Source organism: Amia ocellicauda, chromosome 5 (genome assembly GCF_036373705.1).
Source record: "Amia ocellicauda isolate fAmiCal2 chromosome 5, fAmiCal2.hap1, whole genome shotgun sequence".
In the NCBI taxonomy this organism is placed as follows: Eukaryota; Metazoa; Chordata; class Actinopteri; order Amiiformes; family Amiidae; genus Amia; species Amia ocellicauda.
Window position 1 is genome coordinate 38,405,714 of NC_089854.1, and position 27,798 is coordinate 38,433,511.

Genomic DNA, 27,798 nt, shown 5'->3' on the forward strand with positions numbered 1-27,798 from the left:
CGTTATATGCTCAACAAGATGGCGGCTGTTCCAGAGAACAGGGTCCTCTCCTACAGTGTCTTTAAATGGAGCTCGTACTCCTCTACGTACCTACCAGAGTGAGTAATGCTTCATTTGAAGGTCTAATTTCTTTCTGTGGTGTTTGCAGGTGGAGGTGTCGTGTCCGGTCGTCAGTGCGGAGGAAAACATGCATCCATGGCCTAGTATCCCCCCCAGAGTCTGGCCTTTTGCATTTGTTAAAAACCCCAAAACAACAACAGCACTATGAGAATATGTATTTATTTATTATGAAATAATACGCTGTTCATCTTGATCGAAATGCATTTAATAAACTATACAGGTGGTGTTTTAGCACGTTAAAAAGCACGGGGGTAAACAAACCCAAACTAAAGCATACTATTATTAGGCAGCTACGTAGGCCAAGTGTATATAAACACGTACTGTTTGACTGTATCTCTGAACCCGATATTCCTCTTGTGTTCACGTTTTTAACGCGGAACCGGCGTCAGTGTATAATTGTCCATCTGCGTCAGTCTGCCGCTTGTTTACAGCTCTTGACACTTGCCCAGTGTTTACCTGCTGTTTTGACCGCTTCTCGCTAATTTAACTTCGTGACGATACTTGTATAGCAAGCCAATTCAAATATACTTGAACAAATGGTGTTGAAAGAAAACCACGTTAGATACCACAGTGTGCGGTTCACTCGTAGCTCTGAAATGCCTGTTATATAATGGAGCCTAATCGATATAATTCGACCCACTGGTGAAAGATCTATACTTTACCATTCAAATACTGTACCAAGAGATATATAATTATTCACATGATCTTTTCCAGTAATATGTTGGAAAACGTTACTGTTCTTCACTCACATTGTGACATAATGTAACCTGACGTGATCATAATCAGAAGATGTTGAATAGAGGCATTAACAATACTGATCATTCTGTTCATGTTGATCTTTGATGGGTATAGTGTTGTCCTTACAGTGTTTTGGATATGCAGGACCAGAGCTTTATTATATGAAGTAATAAACAGGGAATATTTCTTATTATATAACCTTTAATAATGCAGAGAAATAAATGCATTTAAACTTTAAATGTTGCCATCTTGTTGTTGTTTTTTTCTTTTGTAAGAATCTTATTTTAAATCCTTTTTGGTAGCATAGGTGTCAACACCTTAAATTACTTTAAAATGTAATGTCTTGAGCCATTATGTTAACTGAATCAAGGTGATCACGTCATTGGTACGTACGTCAGTTGCTTCTGTGTATGATCTCTTGGTCAGCATGTGTCTGTGAGGCTCAATTTCTTGAAATTCATCCCCTTCCTTGACCTCCTCTATTCCAGCGCACAAGACTTCTCCCAAGTGTTTCAAGACACTTTTGAATTCAGCCTACTTATATCATCTCTGTGGTTCATGATATTAGTCAAATAGATATATTTCAGCTTTTGCAAACAAACCCAATTCCTTTTCTGTGATATTTGTGACATCACAGGAATCCTTATGAAATGGTTGGTGCTGAGAGTGCTTTGTAAACTATTCAGTGTTTGTATGAAGCCTAACTCAGATAAGTCTTGCTCTGTGCTTTTTATCTGTCTTGTTTAAGGTACTTTTCAAATCGTTTTTTTTTTTTTTTTAATTTTTTTTTGACACCAGGCTTATAATATCAGTCCTCAAGTTATTTGAAAAGAAGCTAATTCATGGCAATCTAGGTGATTGTTTTTTAAAATTATTTATTTGCAGTGAAGTCAAGTGATTTTATGGTCAGCTTTCGGTCAAAACAAATTCCTGGCAAAACTCTGATTGTGGAGTAGACTTTGTCTAGAAGCTCCAATTCAGAGCGAGAGACTATGATTGCTATAAACACCAGGCAAGCTCCTATTAAACAACCACCAGTGTTTTTTATGTAGGCTATTTATTTGTTGGCAAGTAATGATTATTGTTTATTTCTTTTAGAAAAAAACACCTCCTGGGTTGTTAACAAAGTGCTTATTTATGTCTGTTAAAATTCTTTGTGTATGAAAATGAACATAACATTAAACTGTTGTCCAAATCTTGCATCACATTTCCACCAACCGACTTTTGTAACAAAAACAAACAAACAAACGATTATAGACCTTTCTTTTTGTTGGGTGCTATTTATTGTAAACCTCACTTCTGACTCTTATATTTTATTTTTTAAGGAATATTTTGGTGGATAAACCTAGCGACCAGTCTTCCAGGTGGTCTTCGGAGAGCAATTACCCCCCCCAGGTAAATCCATATTACTGCTCAATCTCTGTTACACACAAGGTAGCATTGTCTGATAATTTGGATAATTAAGTACTTTTCTAAATTATTATTTAAAAAAAAATCCATCATGGCTCAGGTTGTGGCAGAGGTTTGCCTACTGCAAATATTTATTTTATTGATTTCCAGTTAAATTAAGGTGACAGATAATTTTCTCTTTTTATAACAGCAGTTACTCAACTCGCTTGCTTTGTGCTTTACAATCTTCTTTTGCTGACATATCTCAAGGCTTATTTTCTTGCCACATATAGTTGAAGAGTTAAAGGCTGTTCCATTTTCTTCATCACATTGCTTCCTTATTTTATTTTCTGGTAAACCTCTGGTAGGTTAGGTCTAATCTAAAAGGATTACATGACACTTTCATTTGACTGCTAAGTCTATGTGGCCATGATGTTGTGAACACAAGACTCGTGGTAAAGGAAATTGAAAGTGGAAGTTGGCTTCTCAGTAGAGAATAGTCAAGTTCCTTTCTATGTTAACGTCACATTTACTGTACATGTGTTTTGTGTGTGTTCAGCAACACTATTTGTTTGCAAATTTCAGGTGCATTTTGTGTAAATCTGATTTGATTTTGAATAAGTAAGCTTATCCATTTATTTTGCAAAGATTCAGTTAAATTCCTTTGTATTTGGAAAATCTAATTAACACAGAATTGAAGTGTTTTAATAACTTAAGGACAAAATTAATCTTAACATAGTGTTCCCGAGTGCATCTATTTTCTAGTTTATTTAAGTGTGACGTTAGAACACAGGATTGACTGTTTCCCCATATTATACTTTTGAAAAGATGACATCTAAATATCATTAATACCATTAGATAAGGAATTTTCAAATAATTGTGGACTCTTTTAGTATTTATTACAAATTAGGAATATTTTATAAGTAACATCATGATAAAATTATGATAACAATTGTTATTGTTACAAATATTATCTATAATTGTAACTGCCATCATTACTAGGTATCGAGCAAGTAGTAGAATCATTTATGCTGCTCTGTGTTTAAGTTACTGCTTAATTGTTACTGAACTGAATATATTTGGTACATTCAAGCAACAAAGTTCCTGTATTTTTTAGGTCTAGTGTGCATACATATATCTGTATATAAATCTTAATGTTGCTGCAGACTGTAACTAATGAAGAATCTTCTAAAAATCCTTTGGTATTTAACAAGCTTAAGGTGAAATCTCCTGATTACTCATTATTAAACCACAAGGGGCTCTGAATTCACTGCAGAACAGTGAAAAGAACATGAGAAAAAGCCATTCTTCATTCTTTTAATTACCTATTGACTATGTTTTAACATTTATGATACTTTAAATCATTTTGATTTGTTAATCTTACTGGCTGAAAAATGATGGCTGAAATGCCTCTGCCTGAAACTGATTTTAAATAATTTATCAGCTGTTTTAATTGATCGATTTGAATATCCATTACCTTGGGTTAAACACATTAGACTTCTTGGAAACACTTGGATAAGCCATCAGAATTACCATTTGTTTTTGGACATTATTGAATCTGACATGGCATATTTAAAAATAAGTTCCTTTTTGAGAAGAAATAGATGCCCAAACTGCTGCCTGTTGGACAAATCAGGCCTGTCACCGTAACTGGGTTTCTCCACGGAAGGGTAGAATAAAAATATATCAACTTTTTTTCATCAATATTTTTAATTAAAAAAGGAAAAAAAAGAAAACTGTGTTAAAATATGAAAAGCCAGATGCAAATTCAGCATTATACTATGAGTGGAAAATACAATGAAAAAACTTTGCTAGCCCAAAGCCCAAAACATACTGATGAGAGGGTGATATTTATATTTAAGCACAAGACTGCTACAGTAAGTCAATTCCTTTCAACTGAAAATGTCACTAAAAGTAAATACTTATTATACTATATTGGTGTAGATTTTGGCCCTCTGGCTTCAGTAGAAACATGTATCCTTTTTCATTATTATTTATTTATTGGCAGACGCCCTTATCCGGGGTGACTTACAGGCATAAACATTTGGGACCTTGTGATTTAGACCAGCTGGTAAGGTGTTCAGTAGATGCGTTGGAATTTGGCTTCCAAAAATGAATTAATATAATGTTTACAGTGAGCATTAGAGAACTGGGATTATACATCCATTCCTGAAGGTTTTTTTTTTTTTCTTTTTTCTTCTACTAACTACTTTTTATTGTTTATTTTTTGTCTTATTAGTACTTAATCTTAAAAATGGAAAGGCCCGCTATAGTGCAAAGCGTTACCTTTGGGAAGTATGAAAAAACACATGTCTGCAACCTGAAGAAATTCAAAGTTTTCGGAGGGATGAGTGAGGAAAACATGACTGAACTCTTATCGAGGCAAGTGGGGGGAACGGATCAACTGAAGTTGTAACAAAATAGTCTTGCTTCTGTTTATCGTACTCTTAACACGTATGCATAAATTATTAGAATAGTTTTGGTTAAATGTATAAGTATGCATGTTCATACAAAGGCTAAGCAAGCAAGGGAGGATTTTGTTTTTCATCCTGTTTGAAATCCAAAATAATTTGTTTCCATGTTCACAGTCCTAAATATTTAAATTACTTAAAATAAGTCCTAAAAATATTGAAATGTGATCATACTCATGGTGCAGGGAGAATGTTTTCACTATTATATCCATTAAATCTTTTCAAATTCTACTATAATGCAATTTCGATGGGTTGGGAATAACCTTCATAAGCCTGCTTGAGTTGACACATTCTGCTTCTATGTTTTGTGTTTGAGATTAAATGTCACTGCCAATTAAAATCCTTAATGCCTAAATTCTCCCATTTTAAAGGCAATATTGATTAGAATCTGTATTAAATCTGACAAATGTCTGTCATTTTATATTTCAAATTTACTCTTTTGTGTTTGGTTTTTCCCAGTGCTGTTTGTCTTATTTATTTGCATATGTATTTTCATAGTGGCCTTAAGAATGACTACAACAAAGAGACGTTTACTTTAAAACACAAAATTGATGAACAGATGTTCCCCTGCAGATTCATCAAGATAGGTAAGGCTGTACTGCGGATGCCCAAATGCTAAAAAAACAACTGCAAATTGTCAACTATTTATATAAGCATCAAAAGCAAGTGCTTGTGATTAATGAGTTATATCTACACTTAAATTTGGATTTGTAAATTAGAACTGTGCAGGGTCTGTTTTTATTGATAGAATGACCTGTCAGCGGATTCACAGTTGTGTTCATGGGTGCTGATGTCAAGCAACAGTATAAAATTAGTTGTTGTTTGACTAGTTCTACTTTACCGATTTCAGCCACGCTAATGTATTAAAATATTATTCAAAACGCCTGCAGACACGTTGATGAACTTGGTTTTTAACCAGTTGTAAAACATTAGGTGATTTTGTGTGTGTGCACTCTTTTTTAAAAAATGTTATTAGTGCTTATTGGCTTATGGAGAAACAATGAGGAACGGAACTAATTATGTCTCCAGTTTTGCTGCAGACGAAGACAAATATAGACTATACCAAGCTACTATTTGTAGTCAGTATTCAGCATCCAGTTACAGCGCTTCACAATTACACTGTTTTGTTAACTTAGGATGTGTTAAGTAGGGCTGGGTATTGGCACCAATCTCCTGATTCGATTTGATATCAATTTAATTTGGGAATAGTGATAATTACAATACCAATATTGCTTATAAGAGAGATTGAGAATTCATGCTATGAACTGTACAAGGAACCATCTAACTTCTATAATATGATTAATATATAAAGATTAATGTTAAACATTGATGACCAGGCCTGAAATATTAAATTGAATTGCTTTTTATTTAACAAATATAAATAACTAAAATAAATTGCTTTTGTTTTTACACAAAAAATAATAATACCAAATGTATAAACTACCATGAAATAAAGGCAAATTATCCAAGGCTTAGAGTTGTGTCTTTCAAAATAGTGCAAGTTGTTAAAAAACTGCATTTTAATATTTATTTTTAAATGTCACCACATGTATTAACTGCACCCCCCCCATTAAATAAAATTTAGCTCCCTGATGTATTATCACTCAAAAGCTAAATTTTCTATTTCACTACAGTCTGAATAAAATTGGTTAAGTAAGCATACCTTAACTTTCAAAATCGTGCAAGGCTAAGTTTAGTGTGTGCAAAACAGCCGACTGGTGTTTTGCAGGGGGGAGCCAATCGCATGTTGTCAAGGGTGCTTGCGTATTGGCTTTAGCCGTGGGGTGATCCACATGCGCTTTAAAGTTTAAAACCCAGCCCTAGTGTTAAGTAGGATTGTTTGGGGGGGGGTGTTTTGGGTGGTTAGCTTTACTTTTCATTTTCTAGTAATAGTCTACACTGCCATTTCATTTTTCTAATTTATTTATCAAAAAGTGTCATCAAATTTTTTTTTGTCATTTATACATTTTGTCATACTTAAAAACAAAAACAACTAATTGGAATCCTTTTTGGAACTACTTTCTAACAAAATCAGATCCAATTGTTCATCACTCTAAAAAGAGAATATTGGGACTTAGTTTATTGAATGTATTCACATGTGCTGTGATTACAATCAACAACAAGTAGACATTTCAAGAAAATGATTGGGCTTGTCCTTCTCTTTAGCCCAGGAACAAGTTATGTACTGTATTTAGATTAGTGTTTTTGGTTCACTGTTTTTGTTTTGTTTTTCTTGCACTGAATAAATCTTTCTTCATAACAGTACCACTGATGTCCTGGGGGCCCAGTTTCAATTTCAGTATCTGGTATATAGAGCTTCACGGGATCGATGAACCTGAGGTGGTTCAGCCCTGCCTTGACTGGTACAGCAAGGTAGGCCTGCGTTTCTGTAAATGTATCATCTTCACTTGGGATGAATACTGTGACGCTCTTTCTCAGTTTTACTTTTTTTATTTATTCTGTGCTGTTTTGTATGTCATACTTCCTACCAACAATACACACTATTCAATTTAACCTTATACTCAAAACCCCCATGTGGATTCATTTCACTGCCAGAATCGGATCAATTTACTTATGCTCGTCCTTGGAGGGAGAGAGAAACACTTGCCAAGGATGATTCAGTGCTTATGTGTCCTCCGTTTTTTCTTTTATTCTTTGCAACATCATTGGAAGTGAAATGGAAATTGTATTAAGGAGTTAATTGATGCAGTACCGACGTGGTAAAGTAACAAAGTAAACCAATATAATCTAAACATTTTTGTATACATTTTCTCAAGGTTATAGGATACTGAGGCTATGTTCACACAGTTGCTTTGTCATCAGTCAATGCAGTACATTGGGAAAGGGCATGAACTATTTTCATTGCTCTATGTGAGGAATGGTGCTGATGCTTTAGTGAGCTTAATTTATTAAAAAAAAAAAAAAAAAAAAAAAAAAAAAAGTCAGTACTGAACGTTAATGTTCCAGTGAACCTCGCAATACCTGGTGCAATTTTAAACTGCAGGCATCCAATATCATTGCAGTATACTCAATTTTCTATTGATTGTAGGCTGTGCAGAACCGCACCCGCCCGGCTTCTCTTACTTTTAAATGACCTATTTGTTTGAGCTGAAGAAGAACATTCAAGAACATTTTTTAATGAATTGGTTAAAAAAAAGTTTTGAGAACTCTTTCAGATGGCAATTATTTTTGAACCATACATATATGTATCCTCAAACAAATCTAACAAGGATTTCACTTTTTCTTTGATGCCACCTAGTGTTTTAACAAAGAAACAGGATGTCAGATTCATCCCCTAAATAGACATTGTTTACGTGTGAGTGCGTGCACGTTTTTTACAGTTAACCATGAAACAACTGAACCAGGGTTATAAGAGTTGAATCATTATTTTCCCTCTTATATCAAACTTAATCATTTTCTTCTTTTGAGGATATCCTCCACAGAGTTCTCCCATTATTGTCTATTTTTTTTAAATTAAAAAGACATGTATATTGCAAAACTTTGCTTCCTCTACATGTTTTGGAACACCCAGAGACGCATCTGGGATTAAGTTCTATGATGAGAAGATTGCCTCTTCCCTCTGACACTGAAAGTTTCTCCATCGATTCCACCAAGGATAGGTTAAAGATAATGCTATGTGGGGGGGCAATTAAGCAACATAAAGACCAGGAATAGGTTGAGACAGCAGAATTTCTCTCCAACCCTACATTTATTGCGACTGCTTGTTCCTGCCTGGGTAATAAATTAGTATTTACTGTATAGGGATATAAATGTCAAATGCACATAGTCATTGCTGTGCTAATCTTATCTTAATGGTCCACCCAGAAGCCCTATTTATAGGCATCCCTTGTGTTCTAGTAGTACCGTGAACAGGAAGCCATTCGACTGTGTCTGAAGCACTTCCGGCAGCACAACTACACAGAGGCCTTCGAGTCGCTGCAGAAGAAGACCAAGATTGCGCTGGAGCACCCCATGCTCACAGAGCTGCACGACAAGCTAGTGCTGAAGGGAGACTTCGATGCCTGCGAGGAGCTGATAGACAAAGCTGTGCACGGTAATTTAGACTATGGGCTGCCATGTTTTGGCTTATTGATCCTGTTTAACATAAACTGATGTAATTTATCTTGGCTTTTCTTTCAGATGGCTTATTTAACCAGTATATTGGCCAGCAGGAGTACAAGCCACGATGGAGTCAGATTATACCCAAAAGCATCAAAGGTACATTTATAAATAATTCTAGATGATAATTATAATAAAAACAAGTAGTGCATAATTACTATATTTATTTCAGTGTTTGTTTGAAAGTATGTGCATGTATGTAAATATGACCAAACCCAAACAAAGACCAAACATTTGTTTTATGAGGGATTTCTGAGAGAGTGGAATTGTGCACATTGACGTCATTCTATTTCCAGGTGATGGCGATGATAACCGTCCAGGGATGAGGGGAGGACATCAGATGGTGATTGATGTTCAGACAGGTAAGAACAGACCCGTGGTGCTTGCTTGTGGAGCAGCTGAACTCCCTTACCGGCATAGACTTGATACAGAGATCGAACTGCCAGAATATGTCCTGGTATGTGCTCTTTCGTTCTCTCCTCTCTCTTTCTCTCTCCTGAGATCTTCAGACAGTTCTGGAACATTATGATTATGAATGGCTTTGACTGCGTTGCTTAAGGGGAGCTCCAGTAGGTGTTAGGAAGTCCCACAGTTCACACTAAACTACCAAATGAACAAAAAGTAGGTCAGGACTCCATTATACAGCATATTAATATTTTAGAACATTAAAAACATATATACATGTGTATATATAGGCAATATAATAGATTATGTATTTATGTTATTGGTATATACATTGATAATCATACTGGTTCAATCGCTGCTCCGTCAGCTTTCTGTGTGCAGGTTGTCAAGGGTTACACATACATGTTTCATAGGATTTTATACATAATAGGGATGTGCGATATGACGATATATATCGTATGATGATAGAAAAACGTCTATCGTTTCATATTATGCTATATCGTTTATATCGTGGTGTCGCAAATTGCAGTCTTTACGGCAGTATTTTTCGTCATTAGGACGCTTTGCGTTCTTCACAGTTCTTCCACACGTGTCAGATGCGGCAAGAAATGTGCATCAGGAACACAGACAGACATGAGGAGAGAGAAGTGACACACAATAACCAACACAACCAAGAGATACTTTAGTGCACAAGCGCACACGTTGCGCCCCGCTCTCGTCACCGGGCTGAACTCGATCTGCAAGCACCCCCACCCCCACTAATTAGATTGATATCATTTGTATAAAATGAATACGTTTGTTTGCATTTTAATGAATTGGAAAGCAATGCAAACACATGCAGAAAGTATAATTTTCTTTTTATTAAGATGGTGAAGTGGTTCAACAGTTGTATTATAATAATAATTATTATTATTATTATAATAACTATTTTGTATTAACAACGTGCTGTACTTGTAAGTAGAATCGAGACGCGACAGTCAGAAAGAAATGTCTCTGTCTAGGAGATGTTAATGCGCCACTATAAACCCGGCTGTGCTAAATCTACCTGAATCTGTACTTTTTACAGCGCATGTGTTGCGTGATTACTATCACTTGTGTTATTGTTGTTATGTGACAGTAAATCATAATGTATATATGTATATATGTGCTCTGAGGAAGATAAGTTGAAACGCTTAAGCATTATGATGTTCACTTTTTCTCTAATAAATAATTTTTGAGACATCGGTGAATATGGACTGTTTTTAGACGGGAGCTGCTGTCCTTTCTTGACCGGATAAGTGTTCTATATAAAATCCCTGGGATAAGGCACCCCGCATTTAAGATTTATTAAAACTATTGTAACGCCAGCTATTTTTAAACTTGTGTGTATATATATATATTATGGGATATATATATATATCCCATAACAACATAACACATGTAATAGTAATCGCACAACACTTGCCCTGTAATGTGTTGCATTCTGCATATATTTACTGTTACAGCCTGCATGTAGTATTTGTTAGTTTTGCTTATTGGGGGATTAACGAAATACTTGTAGTTTGAATGTCTTTGGTCTTATTTTGTGGCTTGATTGGATAAAAACAATAAATATCGTTATATATATCGTGTATCGCCCAAACTTCTAAAAATATTGAGATTATAATTTTTAAGTCATATTGCCCAGCCCTAATACATAACTATTCATGTGTAATATGTCTATATTATCCCACTGGCTATGGTGTGTAGCCTAGAATGGAAAATAAATCTACATGTGGCCGTCACCCTTTTGGCTTGTCCCCAGCAGGATGTACAGACAAAGCCAGATCTTGTATTGTGCCCAAGCTTTCAATAAAGCTGTTGTTGTGGTGTGGATGTTTGGAGCTGTGAGAATTTATACATGACAGAGGCTAACTGGGGCCGAAACACTGAGCTCTGTGTCCAGTAGGAAGGTAATTGGAGTTAATGAACTCAAATAACCTGTTTTGCAGCAACAGACTGTTGACCTCTGTTCCTGTTGTTGTTGTTGTTGTTTAGAGATGGTAACTATTTCAGGCCTATTTGTCATTAACCCTCAGGGGACTTGTGTGTCATATATGTCACATACAGAGACCTGGCAATTAGGCATAATCTATTTTTGTTGAGCCCGTCAAATGTTTGTGAGATGTACATCACACCGAGTTTTTAAGAGTTAGAGAAATCTGGAAACTTTTTTTTTTAACTTAGCTATTTTTGCTTGTGTTTAATACAAAAGTGTGATTTTAATTTATTTTTTATATATTTTTTAAAGTTCAGAACTATAGAAAATGAAATGAAGCTGCACCAGGCTTTTTGTCTGAATACTTGTTTTTTATCCTTCACCATCATAATAATAATGATGATGATAATGGTGATAATTGTTTTTATTTTTTAGAAACCGTGTATTTATTTGGTGGCTGGGATGGTACCCAGGATTTGGCTGATTTCTGGGCATACAGTGTTCAAGAAAATCAGTGGCTTTGCATTTCGAGAGATACAGAGAAAGAGGTTTGTGCAATTATTTATGTTCTGATTTTTATATATGTATGAATATTTGGAATAACTGCAAGAAACAGACAAATTAATTAATTTGAGAAGAAATTAAAGCATGTTACATAATTGAGTGAAAATGTTAAAATGGCAATGGACAGCATCTATGGCAAGAAGAACCAACCAAAGATGAATGAAATAAACCAAAGAATGGATCCCAAGAGATGAAAATAGACCTAGAACCGGACCACATAAAAGAGTGGAAAATGAAATTGTCAGCTTTGCTGGCCATGACCTGCAAAAACAAGTGCAAATACATCGGGGAGACATTCATCCAGCATTGTAACAATTAAGGCAGATGGTACAGATATATTTTTTAGCAATATTTTTCTTCAATGGTTCTTGCCTGATGTTAACAGACCATTTCTTAAGTTGACATTTTATTGTCATCATGTTTACCCTTTGCTGCTGTTCTGCCATTGGATAATTGAATTGCAGAGCGTGATTCCACCCTGGAAGGCTGAGTGAAAATGCAGAACACTTCTGGGGGAGTCTGAATACCTCTTTGCTTGATTTGAAGCACACAATGTGTTTTACGTAAGGCCAACTGAAACGCCCCTTGTTTTCCTTGTTCACTTTCTAGCTCCGTAATTCTGTTATCCAACAAAAAGAATACATGTGCCTCCTTTGCAAATAATCAGGCCTCTTGTACTTTAGCACAATACAGAAGGCATTGATATGAAAGCGGAAATGCAGAGGCGTCCAGACTAATTGGCCAGAAGCACAATAGCTTCGTCTTTAGCAGTGCATTATTCCGGTCACTGTTTTTCACGGTGACAGTGACTCACTGTTCTGTCAGTGTGAAACTTGCCATTTCATATTTATGTAATGCATCTGACTCTTCTGAATATTCCAGCAGTGTCTGATCTCCTTTACTTATTTTATTTAGTTAATTAGAACATTTGTGCAAAATCTTATTTTACTTCCATATTTCAATTTGCATACAACTTTGAAATACGTATGTTACTACAATGTAAGCACTATGCCCCTTATAGATTACATTGGCAAATAGTGTTCTTAAATGTTTTTTTTTTATGATTTCAAATTTATTTAAGATTTTTAATTTTTTTTTTCCTTCCTCAATCTTTAAAATTATATTGCTTCATGGAGTATTATTGTGTTGCCGTCCAAACCAGCAAGTTGAAACCCCCTATGTTTGATAATATTTTACGTATTTTATTTGCATGCCTCACACTGATTTCTAATTGAACTTTTTTATTCACAGAATGGTCCCAGTGCCAGATCCTGCCATAAGATGTGTATAGACTCCCAGAGGAGACAGATTTACACATTAGGACGTTATTTGGACTCCTCTGTGAGGAATAGCAAGTCTCTAAAAAGCGATTTCTATCGCTATGATATCGACACTAACACATGGACATTACTCAGTGAAGATACCTCAGCGGACGGTGGGCCCAAGCTTGTATTTGATCATCAGGTAATGCATATTAAAGTACATGTAATGCTTTGATGCTATTGACCACAGAACTATACACCTTGGAATCAGGGGAACTGACAGATGAGTCAAAAGAACCTCTATTGATCATTATACAAAATGTGTGATCATTGCCAAGTGTGCACACACACTGTCTGTTAGTCTACATCTTATTTAAATCCTACTATGAAAAAAAACTGAATTCTCAGCTAAAGCAAAAGGTATTTGTGTGTGCGTGTGTTTAACCCCAATCTGTCTAAAACAGGCAGATTACCTCTTACAGGTACTAGTATACCTCCAGAGAGGTATCATAGACTATCATAGACTTATAGCAGTCATTAATTGAATGGCTGGGTCTGTGCCCTACATTATGATTTGCTGTGTGGTATTTTTTCTGTTGCTCTAATACTTTATCTAATCAGTGGAGGAACTGTTAAAAGTTCCATCTGGTACGTTCTTTAATAATCCACAGCATTGGCGTTACATGGTGAAAATGACAGAACAGAGTTTCTCATTTCCTAATGCATTTCTCATGCTGACAGAGTTGGGATGTTCCCAAGACGTGACATTCCGGGTAGGGAATACAAACGTACTGTCACTTAGCAGCTACTATTGGGGCAAAAAAACAGAACGACTGTTGTACTTATGCATGCGGTGTTTGCTTTCAACATGAGCGACCTGTGTATTGAGTCAAAGCACTTGATTAATTGGTGAATATTAAAACGTGCTCTCGTATTACAGATGTGCATGGACTCTGAAAAACACATGATCTACACATTTGGGGGAAGAATACTAACGTGCAATGGGAATGTAGATGACAGTCGGACATCCGATCCCCAGTTCAGCGGGCTTTTTGCATATCATTGCCAATCTAACACTTGGAAGCTCCTGCGGGAGGACTCTTGCAATGCTGGGCCGGAAGATGTCCAGTCCAGGATAGGCCACTGTATGCTCTTCCACACAGTGAGTCTTGTCAGTCCTTGGTGAACAGTGAAATCATGCATCCTAAATTATACTTGCCTAAAGAGAGTTATTTTTGTTCTTTGAAAGTCTAGGACAATGTTCTCTTCATATTTCCCTGTGAAGTATAACCCATATTTTATTTGTTTATCCTTTTCCCTCTTCAGAGAAACCGCTGCCTGTACGTCTTTGGAGGCCAGAGATCCAAAACCTATTTGAATGATTTCTTCAGTTACGACGTGGATAATGATCACGTTGAGATTATATCGGATGGCACGAAGAAAGACTCTGGCATGGGTGAGTTGGCATTAATTTGTCTTGCCTTTTTTAGTCCATACACTTAAATATATATATATAATTGCAACATAAATTAGCTACACTGTCAGTTCTGCTATGCTTTGATTGTTCTTGTATTAGTTTATGCGATCTGCTATTAAATACTAAATGTTCTCAAAAACAACTGGTGGCCTCTGAAGAGGGAGATCAGTCTGGGATCATTTTGACTGTCTAATCGAAAGCAGCAAGTGTGTGTGGAAAATAGCCAGGGGAGTAAGAGAACAGTGGGTGGTCCTGAACTGTGAATAGTAAAATAGTAAAAGAAACACAACTGACTTCAAAACACAGTTGTTAAGCAAGGATTTTGTTCACAAGTGGGCCTGACTACTTCCAACTTTACTTTAAAAACGCTGTGGAAGCAAGAGTTAATCAGGTCATTAGATTAAATGGGACATGAATTTTAATAAAACTAAATACTACTGTGCAATAGAAACTAAATTTACAATCCTTTAGAAATATATAAAAAAAGACTAATGACATGCTGGAGTGGCAAAACTCTATTTGTAATAAACACTTTATTTTCCAGCACCTCCGAATGGAGTAATCTACATTAGAAGAATGCAAGTGCCACTTTGGGTCATGTTCCAAGAATCCAATTTCTTCCAAACGTCAGTTTCACTTCTTAGTAAAACACCACCCACTCATTTCAGTTAATTGTAAACCACACATGCACATTAGTTTGATTGGCCTTTCATGAAGTAAAAACAGAATTTACCGAAATAGGAAGCGGTTTGTTGATACCAATACATAAAATGTGTTTGGATTGTTTCTGGGGTGGGGGGCCAATGTTATATACTGGAGCTTTCACTTCAGGTGCACAAAAGGTTTACTCAACAAAACCACAAAATGACAATTATTCTAGAACAACAAAATGACATTGTTTTTGTGAACAAGTTGAACCATCTCAGTGAACAGTCTGGGCAAAAAAACAAAACAAAAAAACATGTATAAATATTTGTATTACATTGGTAATCCTGATTACTAATGAGTGCTAAGAACGGAATGTGTTTGGCAAGGAAATGTACTAGGAATAAATAGTCGTTCAAAGCAGGATTTTCATAATCATGTGCACATGTTTGTCAGTATTGAGTTCTGGATCACCCACAGAATCTCCCAGTCTTCGCAGAGAAGTCGCGTTTCCCTGCTTGCTGACTTGGAGGGGTATGAATACCTCGCCATCTGAATGATCAGGAAATATATCGAATCATTTATGCAATGCAAGCTTGAAATATTCATACTCCAGATCTTGCACCTCCCCTCTGTCATTGCTGTATGAAACATCCCGTTAAGGCAGTGTATGATTTCTTTGTGTCTGACAAAACTGAACCTCCTAATGTGAAATGACTGTGGTTTAGAGCTTTGTTGTTGTTGTTTTTTTTTTTTATGTCGTGTTTGTGCTCTTCCTCCCAGTCCCGATGACTGGCTTTACACAGAGGGCCACCATTGACCCCGAACTGAATGAGATCCACGTTTTGTCTGGGCTCAGCAAGGACAAGGACAAACGGGAAGAAAATGTTAGGAACTCCTTTTGGATTTATGATATTGCCCGCAATAGCTGGTGAGACAATTCAACTAAAAGTCTTTTTTTTGGGGGGGGAGGTGGTGTGGGGGTGTGGGTAATAGTAGTCAGCAGAAATGCCACCAGAAATTTGCATAAGCAGGGTGGTCAGTTACCAAATTGTTGACGAGGGCAGTGCTAGCGGATCGTTGAATGGGGGAGGTTGCGTTGTTAATGAGTAGGGGGCAGAGCATGTGTGTAATGGTACGGGAAATGCTGATAGTGCTTTTCAACTTCTGAGTTCTGCGCATAGTAGAGTAGTTATTTGTCAACAATTCTTCCAAAAAGGTTTCTCAGGAATTCTGTTTCGAGTTAGGGACAAGATTATATGCACCATCACTAGTAATTTTAAACGTAGATGAAATCCATTGACTGTTGGTATATTTAAATTTCAATGGAAGAGCAAAGGTAAAATTCCTTTTTTTAATCAGTTTTGTGTCGAATCAAAATAAACCTTGAACTTAAATAGTTGCTGTGTTTAATCTGAAATAACAATCATGTTAAATTGCAAATTACATGACCACAGTATTTTCCTTAACCTGTGACTGTTTAGTCAAATAAATAAATAAATGGACAAAAAGTGGTATTTTTACTTTATTTAATTTTTAGCTTTCTATTTGCAGTTTTCTGGGGCCTGTGTAATCCCCTCTTTTCAGCTTCTTTGGTGCACAGCAGACTTAATGGTGTCCATGTGTCTTGTTGTGCTCAGGTCTTGCGTGTACAAGAATGACCAGTCTGTAAAGGAGACTTCCAGTAAAACCCTGCAGGAGGAGGAGCCGTGCCCCCGCTTTGCTCACCAGCTGGTGTATGATGAGCTGCACAAGGTTACTGGAACACGCTGCTCTCATTGCATCTCTTGAATTGGATATTAATTTGGCATTCCTGAAGGATAAGAGTTTTCTCATCCACTCTGCCGTGCTTCACCGCAAACAACCTGTGTCCTTCTCGGAGCACAGTGTACACAATGAAACCATTTATAATTCGACAACTTGCACTGTGATTCCTTGCCTGTGGCATGCAGATATTTCTTCATTTTTAGAATTTTAAAACAAAAACAAAACAAAAAATGTGTTTGGGGGTGGGGGGTGTTGTCTTTGAAGCAGTGGCGCATTACTATGTTCCTTGAGGACTACAGTCTGCACAGTTTTATATCTGTCTAGATCAGCAGTTTCAGCACCTTGGAAAAAGGCCCATTATTTGGCCACTATAACAAATCTACAGAGTTCAACAAGGTCATTAAGTGCTCTGTTAGTTTAAATGCAGAGCAGAGTCTTTAAGGAGTGAAGGAAAGCAGGAACATTTATTTAAACACCTTGACTAATTTGAACAGTTTAAAATCCTAATGTAAATATACTGATGAGAGAGCAGATTATAATTTTGGTTATGATTATACAGTCATTATTGGTTTTATTCTTATCCAGTGTGTGTCTGTATCTATCTGCTGGCTTATTAAGCAGACATTTGACTTGACCCAATCAAAACTTTGATTCCCCACGAATCGCAAAGTGCAAACTGTACCATCTTGGTGTAATTTATAGTTAGACGACATGTTCCTCCATTTCATAAACCAAAATGCGATTGAGTACATCCTTGTATTTTGCTATTCAATGTGGGGGTCAGAGTTTTTTTTTTTAATTTGGTCCAGCCAACGATCAAGTTTTGATTGTTCCTCTTGGCATTGACATTTTAGCTCGCTGGTTTATAAAATCCTTTTCACCCCCCCCCCCCCACAGGTGCACTATTTATTTGGTGGCAACCCCGGCAAGTCTTGCTCCCCCAAAATGAGGCTGGATGATTTCTGGTCTTTGAAGCTCTGCCGTCCTTCCAAGGAGTACCTCCTCAGACATTGCAAATACCTCATCAGGAAGTACAGGTGTGTGTATGTGCGTTCAGAGCTCTCCTGGGTCACAGTAATGGGAACACTTTGTATTGTGCTCAGAGAGGGAGGCTGCTGAAAGGTGCTTCACTTGTATCTTAGAATGAAAGCTATTTGGAAAGGCAAAGAGGGTTTTTTTGCATGTGGAAAAAGCCTGGCTTCATTTATAGTGATAGTGTCATCCAAAATGTATCAGATGCTATTTACTGGAGCTACAAAAGGTTATGAAGGAATAGTTAACATGCATGTCTTCTCAAGTCTAGCAGAGTATTCTTTCCTGCTGCTATTTATTGACACCTTGTGGTCATGTTCCATAATTGCAAGCTTCAGTCTCTAGTGCCTTTTTTACCATTAATATTGTGGGACTGCGTCATATTTCATCTGACACGCAATAGTGTTACAAAGTGCTGTGTGATTGTAAATTGTTGCTGAGAGCTCTTGATTTTTTACCTCTTGTCTTTTTTGGTTTGTTTTTTCCATTATTTATACAGGTTTGAAGAGAGAGCTCTGACAGAACCTCTCAGTGCACTGAAATATTTACAGAATGACCTCTCTCTAACTGTGGACCACTCGGACCCTGAGGAAACTAAAGAGGTACAAATGCAAGAACAAGGCCTGATATTTGCAAAGATCATTCTGATAAGCACTTCCTGTAATTGGAGTAAACGCAAGTTGCCTTTTTGGTGGGTCAATATTGATCTGGTGCTGAGGTCTTGCATTGTTATTGCTGAAAATGCTGCAGTTGTACAACCTTTTCATGTGGAACAATTATGATACTGAAAAGAAAATGGATTGTATTTCAGCTCTGCCCAGAAAACAAACATCTCATCAGTATTTTTATTAAAGGAATCTGTGGAATGTATTGAACTGTTTTTGCATATTACATTAATGCAAAGTAAGCTCTTCTTTATGTGACATTTCAATTTGACCTTATTTTTTATGCAGTTTCAGCTCCTGGCCTCTGCCCTTTTCAGATCCAGCTCAGATTTCATCCCCTTAGGTAAGTGACCATAGTGACTATCTTCTGTAAAAGTACACTTTGGTTAATGTTTTGTTTTTGTAGATTGTGCACCTCACAATATATACTTCGTAAAAAAATAAACATGATTTTGTGATTTCATGCAAGTAACATTTTGAAGCTGTGTGCTGATGTAATTCTGTATGGCACGATTCTTGCACGATGTTAAAACTGTTTAATTTCATATCGTTCAGTGCACTAGTAGCACTTCTGTCCTGAGATGCGCAACAGACCCAAAGATAGAAAGCTCATAATATAACAGAATGGCTGTGGGAGAGGCTATATATTTATATATACTTATTCTCTCTACTTCCTGGATTACTAACCAATTTATGTGCTTCACTTTCTCTTGCCTGAAAAATTTGAAAGTTGATTGTCATACAGCTTCTCTAGGACTCCTCAGATGGCTTATTTAGCACTGCCTTTAGCAGTGTTCTCTCCCACAGTCAGTCCATATATTGTTTTGTGCTCTCAAACTTTTGTCCTGTACCATAATTCTAATTGTGTGAATATAATCTATAAATTGTGTGTTATTGGGAATCGACATGAAGCAACCATGGTGTACTGTTTGGGCCAGGGCTGGTGGCAGGTAAATGCTTATCTTGGAAAACCTGTTTTGCAAACTAATGTTTTGTTGTTGTTTGTCCAGGGTTTTCAGATGTGGATCAGACTTATGCCCAGCGGACTCAACTGTTTGACACTCTGGTCAACTTCTTCCCTGACAGCATGACTCCTCCTAAAGGCAACCTAGTCGACCTCATCACGCTGTAGCAGAGGCAAGCTCCTGCTGGTTACTCAAGCGGAAACCTTTTTAGATTTTATTTAATAGTGACTAGAAATATTTTTATAAAGTGTTCTAGTTCTGAAGTGCTGGTTGATTTTTTTTTTTTTTTTTTCCCTCTCTCCCCTTTCTTCCCTTTTCTTTTACCCCTGTTTATCAGTATTTAAAGAAAAATACCTAAGGATTTGATATATAATCCCATCATGCATTTAATTTTAAATTGGAATGCACTTGACCTGTGTACATTTATTTACATGTGCATTTATAGTAAACTAAAGTGTGGAACAAATTGATACACCTGAACTAACAAAAGCCAAAATGTGCAAAGATCTTTTTTTCTTTCAAGACAGTCTTGGGTGAGGCCTTAGGTGCCTAAAGCAGTTCACCAATTGCCAGAAGCCTTCAGGTTTTGATTTTGAGTTTTTTCATTAATGTTTCTGATTTGTAAAGTTACTTTGCTTACAGAGCTATATTTGATTCGTGGTTTTCTGCAGGTATCTTTAAAAATAATAATAAAATAAAAATAATCAGTGTGTACTGTACATTCACCATTTTGGAATCTCTTCAGATTTCACGAATGTCAAGACTTTGCAATGTCATTGATCTCGTTCCCATTTTATCCAGTTTGTTATTTATTTTTAAGGGCTTTAAAAAACATATCATTTTTAAATATTAGTTTTAAAATGCCTGCAGGGATTCATCAAACACTCACCTCTCAGATGTTAATGCTCTTCTGAACTGTGGTTGTTACACAGGGTAAAGTCTAATTTTTAAGTGCTTTTGAAAATTGCTGGCAGATGCTATATAAAAGGAGTCTTTTGATAAACGCATGTTCTCATCACTCAGTTGCATGGAATCAAGACAATTTTAAACCGGTGTACTCTCAAAACAATATTGTAAACTTTGCATTGAAACTCTACACCTGTACTTTTCCCCGGGTATCTAATACTCAACAATAAGGTCATTCTGCCACAAATAGGGAGAGCCAGGACAAAGCGCCATCTCAAATGTTAATGAAGCTTTCCAACTATTTCGGTATTAGGTCGGTGTGTAAATGGCCAAAGCTGTTGCTGCTGTGGGTCTCACCCATGTGAGAGAGGACTTGGTTTGGGTGTCATTTTCCTGGCGTTGGCATGGTGCATTAAGTGATTGCAGTATGTGGCTTTCATTACTTTCATAGTAAATACTTTAAATCTTAACCTTTGACCGTGAGTGTCAATATTCCTCCCGTTCAATAAATCCAAAACAAAAATCCGTAAAGTTTGCACCCAGTGACTAATAGCCAATTTTTCTGAAACAGTTCACTTTGCTTTTAATTTTAATAGAAATCTATAAAATTGTTGTGTAATGCTTATTGAGAAACCTGGCAGTTTTTTTTTTTCCCCGATATCCCTTTGACTTGCATTGTATTTCCTGTTATAGGAAGATAGTGTTATTTGCAGAAGCTCTATTATTTTCCAGTAAGTGCTAGTTGGACATTCTCTTGGGTGTATCAGTCCAGTGAAATAATCTGAGATCTTGACCAGGCCAAAGTAGTAATTATAAAATAATGCACTTTATGGCCATTTTATTCACTGCCTTCGACCCCTCAGACTGACTTGATAGCATTGATTCTTGAAAAGAATACTTTTAGCCTAATGTTGCTTTCCCCTCTTCTCTACAATTTTAATGGTGGAGACTGGAGATTTTCATTGTCAAAGTTTAGCATAAAAGATCTTTAATTTGTATCACCAAAATGTAACTTTAATTTACTTGCTTAACTTACCAGGACCTGTCCATGAAAATTGCATTAAACCTTAAACAGATCCTGTGACACAGTAATTTGACCCGCTATTCTGCCAGGATCCCTGGCTGTCAAACTCCTGCAGTTTGACATTGCGTTTTGTCATCTAAAAATCAATCAGATTAGAGAATCTTAATTTCAGTTCAGAAAAGAAGTCGACTGTTTGAATAATGCTGAAAACAATTAGGCGCCACTTCTAATATGGGCACGTGTGTCAATCTCCATTAGATAAGTTCTGCCTTGCAGTATATCTGCAATGCTTTGATGAGGACGGAGCTGACACTTCTGTTTTGTGAGTGTGTGAAGAGGTAAAGTGTGGCAGGGGGAGGTCAGGTTGTTTGCCAGAATGATCTGGGAACATACTCAGTAGGCTAAATAGGCCACGTTCAGAAGTGTGAAGCAACATCAGACTCATTATGATGTATTCACCTCTTCACGGGTAGAAGAGAATGGGTAGAGGTCTGCATGTGCTGTGGCGCATAATATCTACGTAGAGTGTGACCGTGGAGTAATTTCTCACTGAAACCAAATTCATTTATCATTTCCTTATGTGTATTTTAGACATTTTGATATTGAACGGAAAAAAATGTATCACAGCCAACAAAGTCTTCGTTTAAATAAAAATAAAATAAAATCAGGCTCAGGAATTTTAACTTAGTTTAAAATAAATTGTGGTTTCTTATGTTCTTGAAACAGATCTAAAGGCATGCATCAGTCCAGCTGAGGTCTACCATAACTCATGAATCGCCCCGAGTGTAACTGCAGACTTCGGGGTTTGACGTGCTTGAGCTCAGTTCCTTTGTTCAGAGGTTCAATTTATACTTGGCAATATTGTTGGAAGATTTTCTTCTTGATCAGATATAATTTGGTATTGCACATTTAAAACGTCTAATAAGAATAAAACATGCCTTCCTTAATGTATACAAAATCAGTCTGTATGCAGAGTTTGAGGTTGAACCTGAAGCAGAATCAATTAGCATTTTTAGTGGACCATTCTTTTCTCATTCATAAAGTGAGTTATTCCGTTATTTTAACGTGAGAGAAAAATGCTGAGCACATTTGCTGGTGAACAACTGAAAGTGAGTGTTATATTTAATGTGTGACTGCTAGCAGTTGTCAAGATAGTTTGAGTGGACTTCAATAAAAAAAAGTGTTTTCTGAAGAGGGGAAATGCGTAAAATGTCAACAGGCTTTGTAGACAGAAGTGAGAGAAAAAAAGCTATCCTAGGCTTTTGCCATGCTTCCATCCAATGGTACCTCAGTCATGTATTGACAAGAAAACTGTGAAAATCAGGTTTATGCAATATGATTTAATTTTTCCACTGTTGGAAGGAAGAACCATCTCGCATATAAAGGTTCTGCAAGAATTTCACAATATTAGTGTGAAGCAGGGGGAGTGCAATGAAGTGCTTTGATTTTTGTACCTAGTGGGCCTTCCCAACTTGCGTACTTATTTTACAATATTATATTACATTACATATGTTTTCCTTTTCAAACCAAATCCATAGTTTTCATCTTAATGGCAGAAACTATATATATATATATATATATAATATAATATAATATATAGTACACTAGTCTCATAGTAGGTACTTAAGTGTGTTAATTGCTGACCAAAAATACTACATTTTAATACTGGCACATCATAGTCTGTGAAAAGATGGCTGTGGAATGAACTTTAATAGAGCAAAAAAAAGTCCATGCTTGCATAGTGAATGGGTTGACTATTCCTTTAAGTAAACATGAACTGCTGGGATTTTGTATTATTTGCAGCATATATTTTTTACATTGCTTTTGAGATGATGGAATATTTTAAAGGTGAATTTGTGACAAGCGCTGTAATTATTTTGTATGATAAATGAAAGTGACTGCTAAGTTAATGATCTATATTAAATGTGTGTTTTTCCTCATATCATCATCCCCTGTCTCCTAATGTTTGTGGTGTGGGAGTTTGTCACTAATGATGAAGAGACTTTATTCAGCACTCTCTGAACCTGGCCTGTCTGTCTTTTTTTGGAATGCAAAGCATTTTCCTACCATCCAAGAAGAACCAATTTACTGTAGTCAAGTTGAAGTAGTCTAATCACAGATACAATCTCCTATGTATGGGCACTTCCAGTCTTGTTAACCTTCATACCACTAACAGAGAGGCAGCTACTCCTCTGATCAGTAATGGACCCATGAAGGAGGCATTTAATTATATCAGCATGTTAGAGAGAGAAGCAGCTGTTACTCTTGCTTTATGTGGCATACATTAACATGGTCGGGGGTAACGAGGTCATGATGACCAACGCGTCTCGCTTCTGATATGAGGCTCCTCCAACTGGATGGTAGCTTACAGGCCTCCAGCTTTTCTTTACCTTGGCACTTCTGTTGGGGATTAGTGATGTAATGGAGGGCTTGTGAAGATCAGATCATACACATGGCTGAAGTGCACTTTTTGCCAGATTTATATTTTGTCAGTAGAGCGGGTTTGTGCTTTGTAACTGGTTTTGGCCGTATGAGTACAGTCCAATAAAGAGAAATTCGGGGGGGGGGGGGGGCTAATTCCACTTCATATTTAATTTTCAATTCAGCAGAATTATAATTTAATAAATACTGTTTTGAATGTAATACAGACTTGATGTGGCCAGTTTCTCCTCTTTGGCATTAGTGGAGAACAGGTGCGTTTGAGGTTCCCTTTGCAGATTTCTCTTTGTAAGAATACAAAAGGAGTCTTCAGGGTTACATAAATTGTCTATATGAGCTTGTAGAGATCAAAAGGATAAGTCACCATCAACGGAAAGTTTTAACAAAAGTCTGTCTTGCGGAAAGGTGCTTAATTTTGACAACTTAAATTTTTCTGCAGTGTGAAATGTGTCCCGAATGGAATAATTACATTCCAAAATGCAAAATACAGTAGTTTAACAATTTCATTCATTTTTTGAAATGTAGATGATTTGCTATTCATGTGTATTTTGTCCAAATCTTAAAAAAGTACCACTTGCATTCTTTATAAAAAAAAATATTAAATTGTCTGAAATAACTCGGTTATTAAAGATAATTTTTACAGCAGTATATTCTATAATGTAAGTTAAATGTTTTTTTGCTTTTTTGACCCCTATGTATATGTATTTGTGTACTTGATGTGCATGTGTGTATATATTTACACCAAAAAATATATTCTGTAGAGAACAATTACAAAGGGTGGTTACTTGCCTGTAAGGAAATACAGTAAACCCTTGATTTAGTATACTTTCATCTGAAAATGAAAAATGTTGGGGAAACTCTCGGAACTCAGAGATGGGGAATAGAAAAGGGGGGAAAATGCTTTAAATAGCAGTTTTATTGAGAATCAACTGGAGTTGTTGAACATGTGACGCCTGAAGTGGCTACACTGCTTTTAACTCTTCGTCTCCTTAACTGAACATGCATTTAAAAGGCATTTCACAGCCACTTAATGCTTCTTCACACTGTTGGAACTGCCCAGAAGAACGGGGGTCCATGGATACACAGCCTGTTTTTTTTTTTGGCACAACACTGGCCTCTCACGTGGCTTCTGGTTCTCTGACAAACCCTGGGTTTTGTGTACCGTGTCTGTGCGTGTAGCCCGGCCTCAATGTTTACACTGAAGCGCTATGCCTGCTGTGATATCCCATTGGTTTTACGCACATTACTGGTCATCTGCTGCTTTTGGCTGAAGCTTGTGCTTAACAGCGCTTCTCCAGATCCTGCTTCACTCTTTCGGTGAGACAGTTTACTCCCCCAGGTCCTTCACTGCAGCCTGCCCCAGTCATACCCCCTGGTACCACTGTGGAAATGTCTTCTTTCTTTCTCGCTCAACGTCAATTCATCATACAACTTTTCCCATTGCCCCCAGCCGCCATGTTTGCACCCCGAGTCCTAAGCAGCATGATCTGTTGGAGTCCTTGCTTCAGGCACAGACTGAGTCCTTGAATTTAGTTGGTATGGTAACCCTACTCAGATTTGTGATCGGGTTCATGGCGATTTTCTTCCTCTTACCGATCCTGAATGTTTGTGACGTATATGTATACATGTGTGTGTAATATTAAACCAGTTCAGATTAATCGAATATTTTAGTCCTTAATGCCTTTTCGTTCATTTTGTGTCTTGAAGAATATATTGCTACTGTGACAGTCCATAAGAAAGTTGTTGGGAGAATGTGTTTCAAAGATCTTTCTCCATTAACGTTTGCTAACGCCACTACAGAGCTTTTAGTGTGAAACGCTGATTTTAACCTCTGTGTTAATCAAGTGTGCTAAGAAATGTCACTAATTATGCTGTCATCCGGTGTATAGTAGAAGTTACTTCTCTATATTCAACCTGGCATCCTTACCCAGTTCTTAAATGGGAATAAGATTAGAAAATAATATGAAACAATTTACATATTTACTAGTGTTCTGTGTTTCTTTAGTGTGGTGAAAGGTAACTTTTCATCTTGAGAATATTTTAGCACTCAGTGGGGTTATTAGTGAGATTTGACCCTCAAAAGGATTAGTGTCAATTCAAGGGATATTAGCTTTGAAATGCATCTTAAATTTAACGAGATAACATTGAAGTGTCAAGGGATGTGCAATACATTTTTTAATCTATTTGTATTGGCTTTTACTTACAAAATACACTTTCTCAGACTACCACCTCATTGTTTTTTGTTTTTGTTTTATTACAGTGTGTTGTCATCAGCGCGCCTTTAGGACATGAGATAGCACTGTAACTTTTTTGGTTTGTTCCTGGCAAATTAAATAATTTTCATGATTTTATTATGATTTTGAAGGTGAAATGCAACTCAGGGTTAATCTCATGCTGGGAAACATTTATTGGTTAATAAGATACATGAATCAATTCACTAGCCTTTGTATGTGGTTTCCTAAAATGTCTTTGCAATACAAAATACCAATTTGGTTGATAACAAAAATGAAGAACAAAATAAGTCAATTACTTTGATTATTGGCCATGCAGTGATTTTCCACGATTTCTTACATTTGTTCAGTTTCATTGCAATTGCTCATTGTTAAGGCTGCAATTAAATCCCATACATATCCCCATCTAGAGGGAAACCAGCAGTCCAAAACCCCAAAACCCCACTTCTGTGCTATATTCGTATTCTTGTTAATATGATGTTGAAATGTTACATTACTGTCACAATTTTTTTTTTTTTTTTTAATATAATCAGATATTGGTGTTTACGATTATAATTTAATATTAATATAAAAAGTGTTATTTTGGCAGGAAACATTGAGCCTCACTTTGTATGTGAAAGATCATAGAAGACTGGGTCTTTTAGTAGGGTGTGTTTTGTTGTGTTTTTTCTCTCTCCAGGCACCCTAGTGGCAGCACCATGCTACGGCACTTTCAGTAATAAGACCTTAAATGGAGTCTGAATTCTTTCCAAAAACTCTTGCACGATAAATAGGCTTCTCAAGTAGTGGCTATTGTCACTGACGAGTGTATTTGCATCCCTGTTTGCATGTTTTTTCATTTTAAATTTTCCTTTTGGTTTCGTGTGGTTGAAAAACATTGAGCACCTTTTAAAACACACTGCCAAATCCAGTTTGTTGTGCTTTTTTCTTTTCCAGTTTTAGTTTAAGACTGAAAGAAATGTTGGCCTGACTTTTCATTGTTTTATTTGAAGTCTTTGTCCCTCCCCAGAATACCTTATTTTACAATCCTTGGACATCTGGTTTGTAGATGCTACTCTGTGAATAGGTGAATGTGTAGAACAATTGCAATTATAGTTACATTGTATGTAATGTAAATATGAAGAAAGATTGTATTTTGTTCAGGTTTCTTAATAAAATTGTACAAACGGTTTCTTTTTTTTCTTTTTTATAAATACACCAAAACCTTCTCGTATTGAGAAAAAAATTGTTCATATTTATTTTCTGCTTAATAGATGTACATAATTGTATAAAGCTGCATTGATTTCATGATACTTATTTTCACAGCAGGTTTTATTACAATTAGCTGAATAAAACGGTGGACCCTTATAACTTAATTGCCATTTGAATTTGCCATTGCAAACCAGGCACATTTTGAAAGGGTGTTTATATCTTCATTTATATTTTGAACACAGAAAGAGGGGGCATCTTCTATCAAGCGAAGTTGGTCTTGTAATATTGTGAATTTAATGGCAATCAAAAGCTTACATGGAAAAAGGCTTGTAGGTGAGGTGACAGTTGTGATTCAATTTGAATACCATGTTACAATGCACTTCTTCACCACCTGGTGGCAGCTTTTAACTGCAGACATTCCTTCATTGCAC

General features: G+C 36.4%; 1 protein-coding gene across 1 annotated transcript; it reads left to right on the forward strand.

Moving 5' to 3' along the window:
- mkln1 (muskelin 1, intracellular mediator containing kelch motifs) lies at positions 1-27,347 on the forward strand. Its single transcript, XM_066705126.1, has 18 exons — positions 1-98; positions 2,184-2,253; positions 4,487-4,629; positions 5,217-5,305; positions 6,982-7,091; positions 8,580-8,772; positions 8,859-8,936; positions 9,134-9,199; positions 11,635-11,747; positions 13,015-13,227; positions 13,966-14,187; positions 14,352-14,481; positions 15,931-16,078; positions 16,788-16,902; positions 17,812-17,951; positions 18,446-18,548; positions 18,900-18,954; positions 19,622-27,347. The coding sequence occupies exons 1-18, from the start codon at positions 7-9 to the stop codon at positions 19,741-19,743; spliced, it is 2,202 nt and encodes a 733-aa protein (XP_066561223.1). The 5' UTR covers positions 1-6; the 3' UTR covers positions 19,744-27,347.
- The last annotated feature ends 451 nt before the right edge of the window (positions 27,348-27,798 follow it).